At 41.6% G+C, this 12,717-nt stretch overlaps 1 protein-coding gene across 1 annotated transcript; it reads right to left on the bottom strand.

The window, feature by feature from the left end:
* Positions 1-4,509: 4,509 nt before the first annotated feature.
* LOC131251872 (putative disease resistance protein RGA3) lies at positions 4,510-7,566 on the bottom strand. The gene has a single exon (XM_058252865.1). It carries the CDS (start codon positions 7,564-7,566, stop codon positions 4,510-4,512), a length of 3,057 nt encoding a protein of 1,018 aa, XP_058108848.1.
* Between the last annotated feature and the right edge of the window lie 5,151 nt (positions 7,567-12,717).

Genomic DNA, 12,717 nt, shown 5'->3' with positions numbered 1-12,717 from the left:
TAACTTGGTTGTAGGTGATTATTCCATTTCCTGCTTTCGCTTTGTAAATTTTGCTGTTTGTTCCTTTTCCATATGATAGGTTTGGCCAACCCTTGCGGGGCCAACCTGAATCTCAATTGTAAAAAGAAAAAAGAAAAGTGCATGATAATTGTCTTGGATTTAAAAAAAAAGGGTATCGGATAACTGTATCTCATATCAGAAGCTAGAAATGTTATTACATTTACATGAGTTACATTCATTATAGATGCAGAGGAATTATACAAGGGGCCCTTGTTTCAATGGCCATTTGTGTGCTTGGGTCTGTGGTGGCCCTTGTTTCAATGGCCATTTGTGTGCTTGGGTCTGTGGTGGGTGGACCATGCCCCAAAAATCTCCTTGGACAATCCTAACCTTTCAACTTGTGGCTTGCAAATGGATGGTCAAGAAGAGAAATGCACTGACAGTCCACATTTAGACTGTAATTTCTCTCTCTCTCTCTCTCTCTCTCTCTCTCTCTCACGCGCGCACACACACAATATAAAATCACAACAACTCAACTCGACCTGTAGCTTAATTGAGTGTAGTTTACTCAAAAACTCAGGTGAGTTTCTTGAAAACTCATATGAGTTTTTCTGAGTTTTTTTTTTTCAGTATTATTAAATATTTAATAAATAGAAAAGATATATGTAAATAACGTCGTGTTGTGTGAGGTCCAAGTCGTGCTGAGTTTCTTCCAGTTAAGCCAGGGTTTTCTTGAGTTCTGATCGAGTCATGACCCGATCGAGTTTTTCAGTCCTGTTGAAATCTCGTGTCCCACCATGGATGGACCATGTCCTGGGAGATCCTAGCCCCCTACCTGTAGACATTTTTCACTTGAATGTTGTATTCACCTTAACCATCTATGGGATTGAAGTTCTCTTTTGTGTGGGTGAGGACCAAGATATCTATTTATAGAAAAAGAGGACTAAAGAACTTTACCCATCACATTTCTCTCCTTTAGGATCTCCACACCGTAAGTTTTTATATTCGGCTTAATAACTGTGTATAACGACTACGGTTTAAGTATCTAATCTGAAACTTATTGACAATGATCACAACTGTAATGGAGCCCATTGAATTGTTCAATCTGAATAATCCAACAATCAAATCTAAACTGGTAATCAAGTGTAGCCCACCTAATAAGAGTCTTACAGTGTAGACCCTATTGAAACATCAACCTTTCACATGGGCTATGGAGAGATGGCCCTATGCCACATTAAAGTTCTTCCGATTCTACCCACAATCAATACAGTTTGAATTACTTTTGTGTGACTTATTTTCATGTGTATCATCCATCAAACATAGCCAGAGTATCAATGCTTTTCTCTCACTGTTACTACTTACACGACTACATGTGTAATGGTAATCTAACCAAAGCATATGTTGTTATCTCTCTTACTACCATAACTAGAGCTAGGGGTGTACACGAGTTGATCCGAGTCGAACTGGGCTCAACCTGGCCTGGCCTGGTCACCATCCAAACCCAGCCCGACCCAGTCACCGGGCCAACACGTTCAGCCCAAACTCGGCCCAGTTAGCAATCGGGCAAGTTCAGGCCAGTTTTGGACCTTACACCAAGTTCATGGGAAGAGCCAGTTTCGCACGATTTCTCAAAAGGAGATATGGAATGGAGATTTAGGGTTTTCTAAAAGAGTAATGCTCACACACAACTAGTTGGACCGTCCAACTAGTTGCGTAATTAATGCTAATAAATTTGTTTAGGGTAAAGTTGTTTCCTAGAGGAAAAGGACTTTATGGCTTGGGTGGGACCCACAGTAGAGTTAAGATGAAATCCACACCAACCATCAGATGAGTCGCCCCATAATGGTCATAGGTGCAAAAAATCAGATGCATCCATAAATAAAGCCACACGGTAGAAAATAGTGCCCTGGAAAAGCTAATCCCCCAAATTGTTTCCCTTCCTATGGTCCACTTGAATTACAGATCAGTGTGATTTCCTGGTTCTAGGTCTAATATGGAATTATACATATAATGAAAGGAGTGGATCTCACGTAAACATCTTGGTGAGCCACATCAAAAGAGGAAAGGTGTGCGTTGGTTCCGAGAAAGACTCGGATGGCAAGGCAGGGAACACACAGCAGAATGTGTTGATGTTGCAAAGCTACATGGTTCTCACCATGATGTATATGTTATATCCACACCATCCATCTATTTTATTGGAACATTTTTAGGGCATGAGGTCAAAAATGAGGGAGATCCAGAGCTAAGGTAGACCACGCCACAGAAAAAAGTGAGGATTAAACCCCCACCATTGAAAACTTGTTAGGGTGATGGAAGTTCTGGATCACGTTGATATATTTTCTTTTTCCTAATCCAGGTCTGCGTGACCTTATGAATAAGTTGGATTATGAATAAGCTGGATGTTGGATGGAAAATAAACATTACGGTGGGCCATAGGAAGGTTTTAATGATGGGCGTTCAATGTTCACTATTTCCTGTGGTAAGGCTCACTTGATAGGTGGATCTATTTAATTTCTGGGACCATCCATTAAAATGATTTGTTAAAACTAATGGACGGCGTGGATATACAACAAATATATCAAAGTGGGTCCCAAGTTTAAGGAAGCACCTATTGGTATCTTAGCCGGGTAACACCTGATCTACTTTTCTCGGAAACAACAAGTGCCTCACCGACTTCAACCTTTCATCTTTTAAGGGGGCCACTGTGATATGTGTGTGGGATCCACTCCGATCATTATATGTTTAATCCCATGTTGGGCCCACATAAAAAAATCTAAGCTAATTCGTGAATGAAGTGGGCCATACCAAATGAAAACAATTGGGAAAGGCGTTGACCCTTGATTTTTACAGGGACCACCATTAAAAATATGATTGAAGGCACTATAAAGTAAACCTCATGGTAGCTTACCATGTAAGCCTGTGTATTGGACATCCACCCCATTAATCTGATGAACCTTTCCATGGTGGGCCATGAACCTAAAATCAGGGCAATTCATGACTTAGACGTGCTACACCACAGACATCAATTGAGAGTGAATTTCCAACCATTGAAACCTTCCTAATTGTGTAGAGGACCCAATGAGATGTGGTTCAGACATCCGGCCTATCTATTGTAGGCCTCCCACTTGGATGAGGGGTCGCACCAAATCTCAGGCCATTCTAAAAATCGGGTGGGCCCTACTAAGTGCTTTTAGATGTTTTAAGTATAAGAAAATCTTATAGTTTCATATGGTGTGGACCTTATGGCCCACTTGAGTTTAGGATATGGCTGATTTTTGAGATATGCTATAACCCAGAGGGGACCCACCAAATGAACGGTGTCGATGTCCATCAGCTGGTCCACATAATGGCCTATATTGAATGGGTATGTATGATTAGTTGAGGGTTAGTAAATATGAGAGACGTGCTCATGAATTTTGTCCCAAGTCATCGTTAGTGCCTAATGAGTTGTGGAATGTCGATTTTATGAGGCTTATGGTAGATGGGCAATACCCTAAAGATTGGAATCGTGGGAGCTTTCTATCAGGATAATTTTCAAGGCAATCCCCATTGAAGGTGTGGTCTGGGTCGTCAATGAATGGCTCCACTTGTGTTTTTTGGGCCATAGAACAGTTGTGTTTTCTGTGGTGGTGTGGTGATGTGTTGGGAATTGTGGAGCCCACCATGAAGCAGATATGAAGCTCAAGTGGACAACACCAAAGGATAATGACACCCACGGTTGAAACCTTCTTAATGGACCTTCTTAATGGCCACCGTAATGTTTATTTTCCATCCAATTAACCATTTAAGGGAAAATACAAATATCAACCTCATCTAAATTTTTGTGGGCCTCAAGAAGTTTTTAATGTTGGGTGTCATCATTCCCACTATTGCGTGTAGTATGGTCCACTTGAGTTTCATATCTACTCATTTTTAGGGTTGTGCCCTAAGATGACTTGAATAAAATAAACGGATGGACGACATAGATATAAAACATATACATCATGGTGGGCTCCACACCGCCAAACACATTACCACACCACCACCACCAATATGCAGAAAGGCATTAAAATCAACGGCTATGATCTCTGAATCTAAAAGATTTTTTGGGGCGCCTTCTATCAACAGTGGATCCTACTATTTTTTCCCGATTAAAAAAGCTTGGAGAAAGGCCCTGCTGTCTGTTATGCTGGGCTGAGCCCAGGTCCATTTTTATTGTCATCTTTGAGAAAGGCAACTATGCGGTCATGGATTTTTGTGTGTGCGCGCGTGCGTGTGACGGAGAAGCTTTATTAATAAAAGAAAAAAGAAAAAAGAAAAATTACATAAGAAGGAGGGGGACAAACAACCTGACCTCCTAAACAACAAACAAATAAAAAAAAGGCAGTAAACATTTAATAAACATCTTTTGTTTAAAATTAAATCCTAAGAAAAAAAAAAAAGTAGAGCAGTTACACACACAGCAACAACACAGTTTGGGGAAAGAGAAGCAAATGAAAAGCTATCGTTGATTTCTCTCTCCAACTCCTCTTATCGGCGACCCAATGTGATATTGGGGATGTGTGCAATCTTGTAGCGATCTTCTCCTCCTTCTCGGCAGCGTTCTTCTAAGACTGGACATTCCCATATATTCAGTTTTTGAAGCATGGTGAGGTGTTGCAACTCCTCTGGTAGAGATGTCAACTCTGGACACCACCCGATCTCCAGAGCTTGGAGGGCTTTGAGTTGTCCCAACCAACCACATGGGAACGATGTCAGCTCTTGACAGTTCAAAATTGCCAAATGGTTAAGGTTGGGGAGGACGGGTAAGGGCACACCGGATGACATTCCAACATCACTTGCAAACAAAGTCAGCTTCTGGAGGAGCGGTGGAAGGTTGCTGGGCAACGCCTTTAGCTTTTGGCAGGATTCTATTTGTAATTCCAGGACTGATGGCATAACCTCTCCATCATCTCGACCTCTCAATTCCCACTCTTCCCAATTTGTCATTCTGTTGAAGGAGAGGCTCTCCAGCTTTGGGAATGAGACAACACCACCACCACTTCCATCATTTTTATCATCCCCACTAAACTCACCACCCACCTTTCTCACCTCAACCATTCGTTCAATATCAAGGTATTTAAGGGATGGTAGTTTCCCAAGACCTGGCAATTGTTTACACTTGTTACATTCCCGGAGCGTCACGTTGACTAGATTGGAGAAAAACGGATCCTCTGTCCACTTGGGAAGCTTGGAATCTCCGTAGCTCCATATTCCCAACTCTTTCAAGTTTGTGTGGGGCTGCAGGATTTCAAGAACCTCCTCTGTTCTCTTCTGCTCATCATCACCCAACGCTTCATCATCCGTGGTGTTGTATTTGAAGGTTAGAGTACGAAGGTACTGCTTCTTATTTAGTTCTGCCTCTTTAGCTTCGTCTCTGCTCCTCACATTTTCCCAGCAAATAATTTGAAGACTTCCTTGAAGATGATTGAGGTGTTTCAGTTCTCCCCATTTACATCCTTCATCGTCACCCCCCACTATGAACTTTGTTAATGTCCGAAGGCTACTTAGTTTCCCTATGCCCTGCGGTAAGTACTTCAACTCATTAATGCCTTCTAATTCTACATGTCTCAGGCCAATCATTTTCCCCATCCCTCTAGGCAGTTTTCTTAGCCGATCACAGTAATTGAGTTTCAAGGTCTGTAAAGTTCTACAATTACTCACCTCCTCTGGCAACTCCTCGATCTCTGTCTCTGATAAATCAAGATATCTCAAGTGCTTCAATTTTCCCAGTGTTCGAGGCAAAATCTGAATGCTAGTGAGACTCAAGTCCAATGCCCTGAGGTGCCTGAAATGATGAAATAAGTTGTTTGGCACCCCGGAGATTCTTGAGTAACGTAGCAACGTCCGCAGCTTTTGTGCCTTATACAAGGTGGCCCAATCTCTGTCACCTGCGTCATCACTGTCAACTTCATCATCTCTGTCACCTGTGTCATCACTGTCAAATAAAAACAAATGGCGGAGATTATTTAGGTTCAATGAGGATTGCTTTCTCATCTCCACCACTGAACACTCACTTCCTGCAACAGATTGTGCAAGATCATGAACTAAATCATGCATCTTGCACCGCCTTATGTTACCGTCATGATCGAGTTTTGCATCTTGGAGCAACGAGCGTCTTAGTAAATCATCAAAATACAGTCCACCAATTTCCTCCATGTCTTGACTTCCCTTGGAGTAGATGAAACCTTGTGCCACCCATAGCTTGACTATCCTATCCCTCTCTATCTCCCAATCTTTCGGGAAAATAGAGCAGTACGCAAAGCACTGCTTCATAGCTGGAGGTAAATCATGGTAGCTTAGTAACAAAGCCGGTAAAATACCTCCCAAGATATCACCTGAGTTCCATATCTCGCTTTCCAACACAAGCTCCCACTGCCTTCTCGTCTTTCTCGAGCACATGGCACTCCCTATCGTCTTTGCTGCGAGAGGCACCCCTCCACACCTGTTTACGATTTGCCTTCCAATCTCTTCCAAATCCAAACGCTCTTCTGCACTCCGATGCTCAAGCGCTTTGCAACTGAACACTAACCAGCAATCATCATGAGATAAAACACCCAGTTTCTGCATGTGATCAGTACTTCCCATCCTCGATGCAACATCTTCCAAACGAGTGGTTACAATGATTCGACTCCCGGGTGCACCAGCTTGGAAGGGCCGTATCAGCTTGTCCCACTTCTCGCTATCGTGCCTCCAAACATCGTCAAGCACAAGCAAGAATCGCTTTGCTTGCAACTTTTGGCTGAGACGACTTTGCAACAGGGCCAGGCTTAGATCCTCACAACTAGACTCATCTGCAGATTCTATGATTAATTTCGTAATACGTTTGACATCAAAATCTTCAGAAACACATACCCACAATCTCATGTCGAAATGCTTCTCAACATTTTCATCGTTGTAAATGAGTTGAGCAAGGGTGGTCTTGCCCAAGCCCCCCATTCCAACGATAGAAATGACGAAGGGCACCTCATTTACCTCTCTACTACTCCCCCCCAGCAACAAGTCTATGACATTTTGTTTTACATCTTCCCTCCCAACAATGAACGGGTCAGGTAGGGAGCTTGTCTCTCGGTCTCCTATCTCACCCTCCCTAACTTCACTATCCACCCCCCTCGTAATAAAATTAAATTGGATCTTCTCTTTTTCAATATCATCTAATCTACCCCTCACCTCCTTTATCCTACTCCCAATTTTGTGGCATAACATGACATGATTGAAGAAAGTAACACAGGAGAGGTAGCAAGTAACAAGGAAGCTGTAACAGGAGCCATCACCTTCACCTGGAGCTTGTCGTCTGAGAGCATCTGTCGTCCACTCATCTAGTATGTCATCCACATCGTAGGCCACGTCTTTGAGATTCTCCAACCACTTCTTCACAGCTTCGTCCTTCAGTCGCCGAGTTTCAGCATCTTTAAGCACAGCTTGGAGCAAGGTGAACGTACTGGAAAGCTTTTTGATCTCGTTGGTGACACCCACCAACAAAACCACCTCATCTTGAAGTACGGTCTTCAACTTCTCCAGTGAAATGGAGATGAGTGAATCAACCATGATTTCTTTCTCCTTGTTTTGGTATGTAGATGGGAAGAAGGGAGGAATTTGACTTCCAATAGGTATAGAAATAGGAAATAGGAAGGACTTCGATGATATGGAAGAGAGACAGAGGGAGAGAGTTGTTTTGGTATGTAGATGGGAAGAAGGGAGGAATTTGAGTTCAAATAGGTATTGAAGTAGGAAATGGGAAGGATTCTGAAGATATGGAAGAGAGAGAAGGAGAGAGTAGTGAAAGATGCAAATGAAGAGAAGAAAAGACAACCAAAAATCCAGGCATCCAATCAGTACCTTATAAAATTAACGGTTCAGATTGTTTGCACATAAATTAGTCTAACTAACAATCTGAACCATCCATTTGTTAGAGACCATGATGGATGGCTTATTATTTTACAGCACTCCTTTTATCAGCCAATCCCATCCATTCCATCCACGGCTTAGAAAATAAACAGCTTTGTAAGGGAAGGAAAACTTACGGAATGCTTCAACCATCTGCTCAGTGCCAATTTTAATTGTAGCCCCTAAAACTATGTTCTGGATCTAGTGAACGGTTCAGATTGATAGATTGGAGTCTCCAAATATCCCGATTCTGGCAATCCTGAACATATCACAGTACACTCATCCAAGAACTGCCCGTGAAGTGGTAAAATGTCAGGGACCCACAAATGGAGAAAGATGCGTATATGATGGGATAAAAGAGGCATCCAAAGCTACTTTTTTTCAAAGATATCCGACACATGGAATCTCGTGACTCACAGCCCACTCAAAATTCAAAAATCAACTCCATGCATTCACACTGATGGGCCCACCATCGATGTGCTTGTTAAGAGAGGAAGAGGATTGCGTACTGAGTAAAATGTGTGGGGCCCACCGTGATATATGTATTTTATCCACTCCGTCCATCCATTTTAACAGATAATTTTATTGCATGAGCTCAAAAGTGAAGTATTTACAAAACTCAAGTGGACCACACCAAAGGAAACAGTATGAATTGAACATCTACCATCGAACAAATCTTGTAGGCCACAGAAGTTTTGGATCAAGCTGATATTTGTGTTTTACTTTCATACATGTCTCTGTGATCTTATGAACAGGTTGGATTACAAATAAACATCACTGTAGGCAATGGGAAGGTTTCAACAGTGGAAATCATTATTCCCACTGTTTCCTATGGTATGGTTTACTTGAGCTTTGGATATGCTTCAATTTGGGGTTCAACCACTAAAATGATCGGGAAAAATAGATGGACGGCCTGGATAAACCAAATACATTCAGTGGGCCCAACTGAGTGTACTTAGTAAGATAAGAGCTAACTGAGTTACTCAGTATGCAATCCAATTTCTTCAAGGGAGTTTATATCTGATGTGTGATCATGTTGGCCCACCAAAGCCTAAAAACGGACGGTTGAAACTAAGGATGGATAGTGGGTCTGCTAGATTTTCAATTTAGATTAATGCCATCGGTTTGCTCAGTGGGCACCTTGTCATTGTTTAGTGTTTTATGGAGAATAGGACCTTTTCCCATCCAACATTCGAAAATGATCAAACTGGACCGTCCATAAGGTCACAGCACTGTAAATAGTCCTCTATAAAAATTCACAACCAGAAAGGCAGCCTTCTCTTTCCTCTCAATGACATGCAAAATGGACGATTATGATCATGTACAATAAAAGAAAGTCCAGCAATCAGTATGAAAAATACATTCAAGAGAGTCTACCATTTTCTACATTTTGGCCCAGATGATGATTTTTTAGGTGGAGCCGACCTCTTCAATGGCTCAGATGTCAAATGGACGTAACACCTTGCCCCACATGCAATTCAATGGATAGTAACCATGCGGTCTATTGAGATGGGCATTTCTCTCTTTTTAAAACTGTCATCAACAACCTCTCTAGCAGACTACAGGATTTTCTCTAGCAGACTACCGGATTTCAAGGGCAATTCAGCACATTGATAAATGAAGGGAACAAATGATTCTAAGAGGGATTACTCGTCTTCCTAATCTTCACAAGAAAAGGAATTTTCCACCCTTTTCTTGTGTGGAAATAATAATGATTCTTGATCCTCTTCGTCAAAGATTACCATTTATTTGTTATTTGATTTTCCAGTTCTATCGGAACTCATTTATTTAGATTCATTAGTGGACAAACAAAAAAAGGGGTGAGAGGAAGATAATCAATAAGGATTGGGATGAGGATAGCTATGCGAGTAATCTGGGTCTCTGTGGAAGACTGCTAGAAAGAAGTTGCTCATCTGAAGACCTGTAACCAACCCACGATGAGGGTGATGCTAATTCAGGAATAGCTGATAATCCTGCATTGTTCTACTCATGTATGGCACAGTCTGATGCATTCGTATTTTAAGAGTGTCACAGCACTTCTTTTCTTCAACAAGAGCTGGTGACAAATGTACATCACAACCATATTGATCCGTACAGCAATTGGATTTGTAAGAAGCTTTCAAGAGCAACCACACTACTTTAGAAACTGTGCTTGTATATCCATAATCCAAAAGTGAGGGTATACCAACCAACAAGGACTGTCCATCAAGTCATTCAAAATCTAGAAAGGACACAAACGCTCTCACCCAACATCCATTACGGTAAAAATATAGTTCAAAAACTTGAAATTTTGGCTCAATTCAGATGATCAGCCAGTTCAGGTTCACTCAAAGTCATGACCCAACTTAATTTTTAATAATTCGTGAATTAAAAAAGTTCCACCATTAGTATTTATACTTAAAATAGTTGTAATAAGCTCGAAAAAAACAAGGTGAGATTTTAACACCAGTTCACCAGACAGCACACTGATGCAATCCGTCCAAACACATTGCAGAGGTTTGAGGGTTCGACTCAAGCAGTGATTCAATTTCTCTCTCTTTCTTCGACCTGCTTTTCTAGAAATTCAACCTTGGACACAACATGCATTTCAAGGCGGCACAAACGTTCGACCTCATCTATCAGGTCAGCTTTCCGTCTTTCAAGGCTTTCAACTTGCCCGTGAGCTCTCTCGATTTGGGTTAATCTTTCCCTCACCAGTCGCTGAACTTCGCTCTTTTCACTTTGAGCAAGTGCTGCCTCCTCCTGAGCTTTATCAGCCAAATAAACCGCTCTTTTTGCTTCATTTTCTGCAGCCCGGCACCTTTCATCTGCTTCCTTGAACCTTTTGAACTCGGATTGATACTTCTGCTCCAGGTGAGTCTTTTCTTGTTCCATTATCCTTGCTTCTCTCTCGTATGATTGAGCTGTGGCCTTAGCAGAATCTAACCTCTCGCTCAAATCCTTGATTTCAAGTTTTAAGGTCGAAGCTTCCAAGTCATAGTTCTTCAGTTTCGACTCGGCAGCCTGCAAGCATTTACCACCATCACTTTGATCACCACCATCAGCAATAACAACAATAATAATAATAACACACAGGTTTGATAAGCCCACATACACCACTATGCATGGCGATATGCGGGATATTGACCCATATAACTGGCCCAAAAATCAGGCCAGACCATTCGGCAGGCAGGCCACACTTATACTTTGAAAAGGAAGCTAGTCTCAGAAAATGTGAGCTTACCTTCAGCTCCAAACGCAAACTCATTAGATGATTCTCAGCTTGTTCGATTTTTGCCTGCTTATCTTTAATTTCATCTTCCAGTCATTCACATCAAAAATAAATTTAGAAATACTTTTCAGGGACCAACATTCTGTGAAAAAAGACAGAAAAGTTAAAAATAGAAAGGGCAATGTACTATCACCTTTTCAGCCAAACTTTCCGAGAATTCTGTCCTCAGAGCATCCTCCCTCCGCTGTGTGTCCTTATTATAGCGTTCCTGTATTGTAGCTGCCTTCTCAAGCGCTGCTTTGGCTTCTCTGACAGCAATGTCATACTTTCTCTTCCACTCTGACGCTTCCACCTGGGCAGAGTTAGCTTGTTCGCTTCGGCAGCACTGCTTCTGGACTTCAGAGCTGTTATCTCCGCATTGGCCTGATCTTCTTCAGCCTTCTGCCTCGAGAAGTTCTGTTCATATTTCCTTTTCCAGTCCGATGATTCCAGCCTAGCAGAATCTAGAGCTTTCACTAAACTCGAGCACCTTTCCTTGAGTGAGCTGCACTGGCTCTGCAAATTAGCTATGCGGCTTGTATAATCTTCCGCGATTTTCTTCTTGTCGTTGATAGCTTCCTCATAACGCCTCAAATAGTAGCTTTGTACTTCTCATTCGCCTCCAGTTGCTTGCTAAGCAATCCCAATTTGTCTTCATTCGAGTGGCATTTCAACATCAGGGCACTCCTCTCTGATCCAATTTGGTCTAGCTGCTTCTTGATAAGGTCGAATATTGGCCCCTCCAAGTTGCGGAAAATAATAATAACTTTTGAGGCCGCATAAAAAAACAACTGAGATGCAAACCAGTCTAGGGAATCATGAAACAAACCTTTGTTGTAGAAAAGTGGCCAATTTCTGCCATTTTCCTGGCCCATGAGATGACGTTTCGTACTCGGAGAGTAAAACATCCAAAACCTGCAGAGAATTTTGATATTGCCATCAACATATTATCTGAATACAAGATAAATTAGAATATACATTTTCTATTCACCGTCAGTACAAAATCTTAAAACCTAGTTTCTACTTTAAATAATAAAAGATGGGGGGAAAGAAGGAAATGCCACCATCCAGTGCTTTGGAAATTGAACCTAAGAGGAAATGCCCCTACACATTAATAGCAGGATAGCAAATACATGCATTAAGAACTGGAATCTAGCCAAACCAAGAGCCTTTGTGGATGCATTTGCATATTACTTTTCAGATGCAGATCTTAGTAAACATCCTCTAGTCTTTTCTTACAAGATATAATTTATGCAAGAAGATGAAGGTGTCTGAAGCAAGATTAAGGGAACTCTTGTTCACATGATCAGATCACTCAGCCTCACAATCATTTGGAGGGAATAACTGTTTGGCTTGAAACTAATGATGTCTTCTCAGCATAAGCAGGAAAAGAGATGTGACAAGCACTGAGCATAAGTAGAAAAAGAATTACGAAAAACACGCACGCATGCACACACGTACATGTTGTATGTATGTATGAGTGTATGTAATGTAGGGTATCTTATCATAAAATAAGGCCTAGTAGGATACCGTGTAATACCAATATGAATAGTCTTAAGAAA

The sequence above is a fragment of the Magnolia sinica genome, chromosome 7 (assembly GCF_029962835.1).
Source record: "Magnolia sinica isolate HGM2019 chromosome 7, MsV1, whole genome shotgun sequence".
Classification (NCBI taxonomy): Eukaryota; Viridiplantae; Streptophyta; class Magnoliopsida; order Magnoliales; family Magnoliaceae; genus Magnolia; species Magnolia sinica.
The sequence above is the reverse complement of the archived record's forward strand: the minus strand, read 5'-3'. Positions and strand labels throughout refer to the sequence as shown.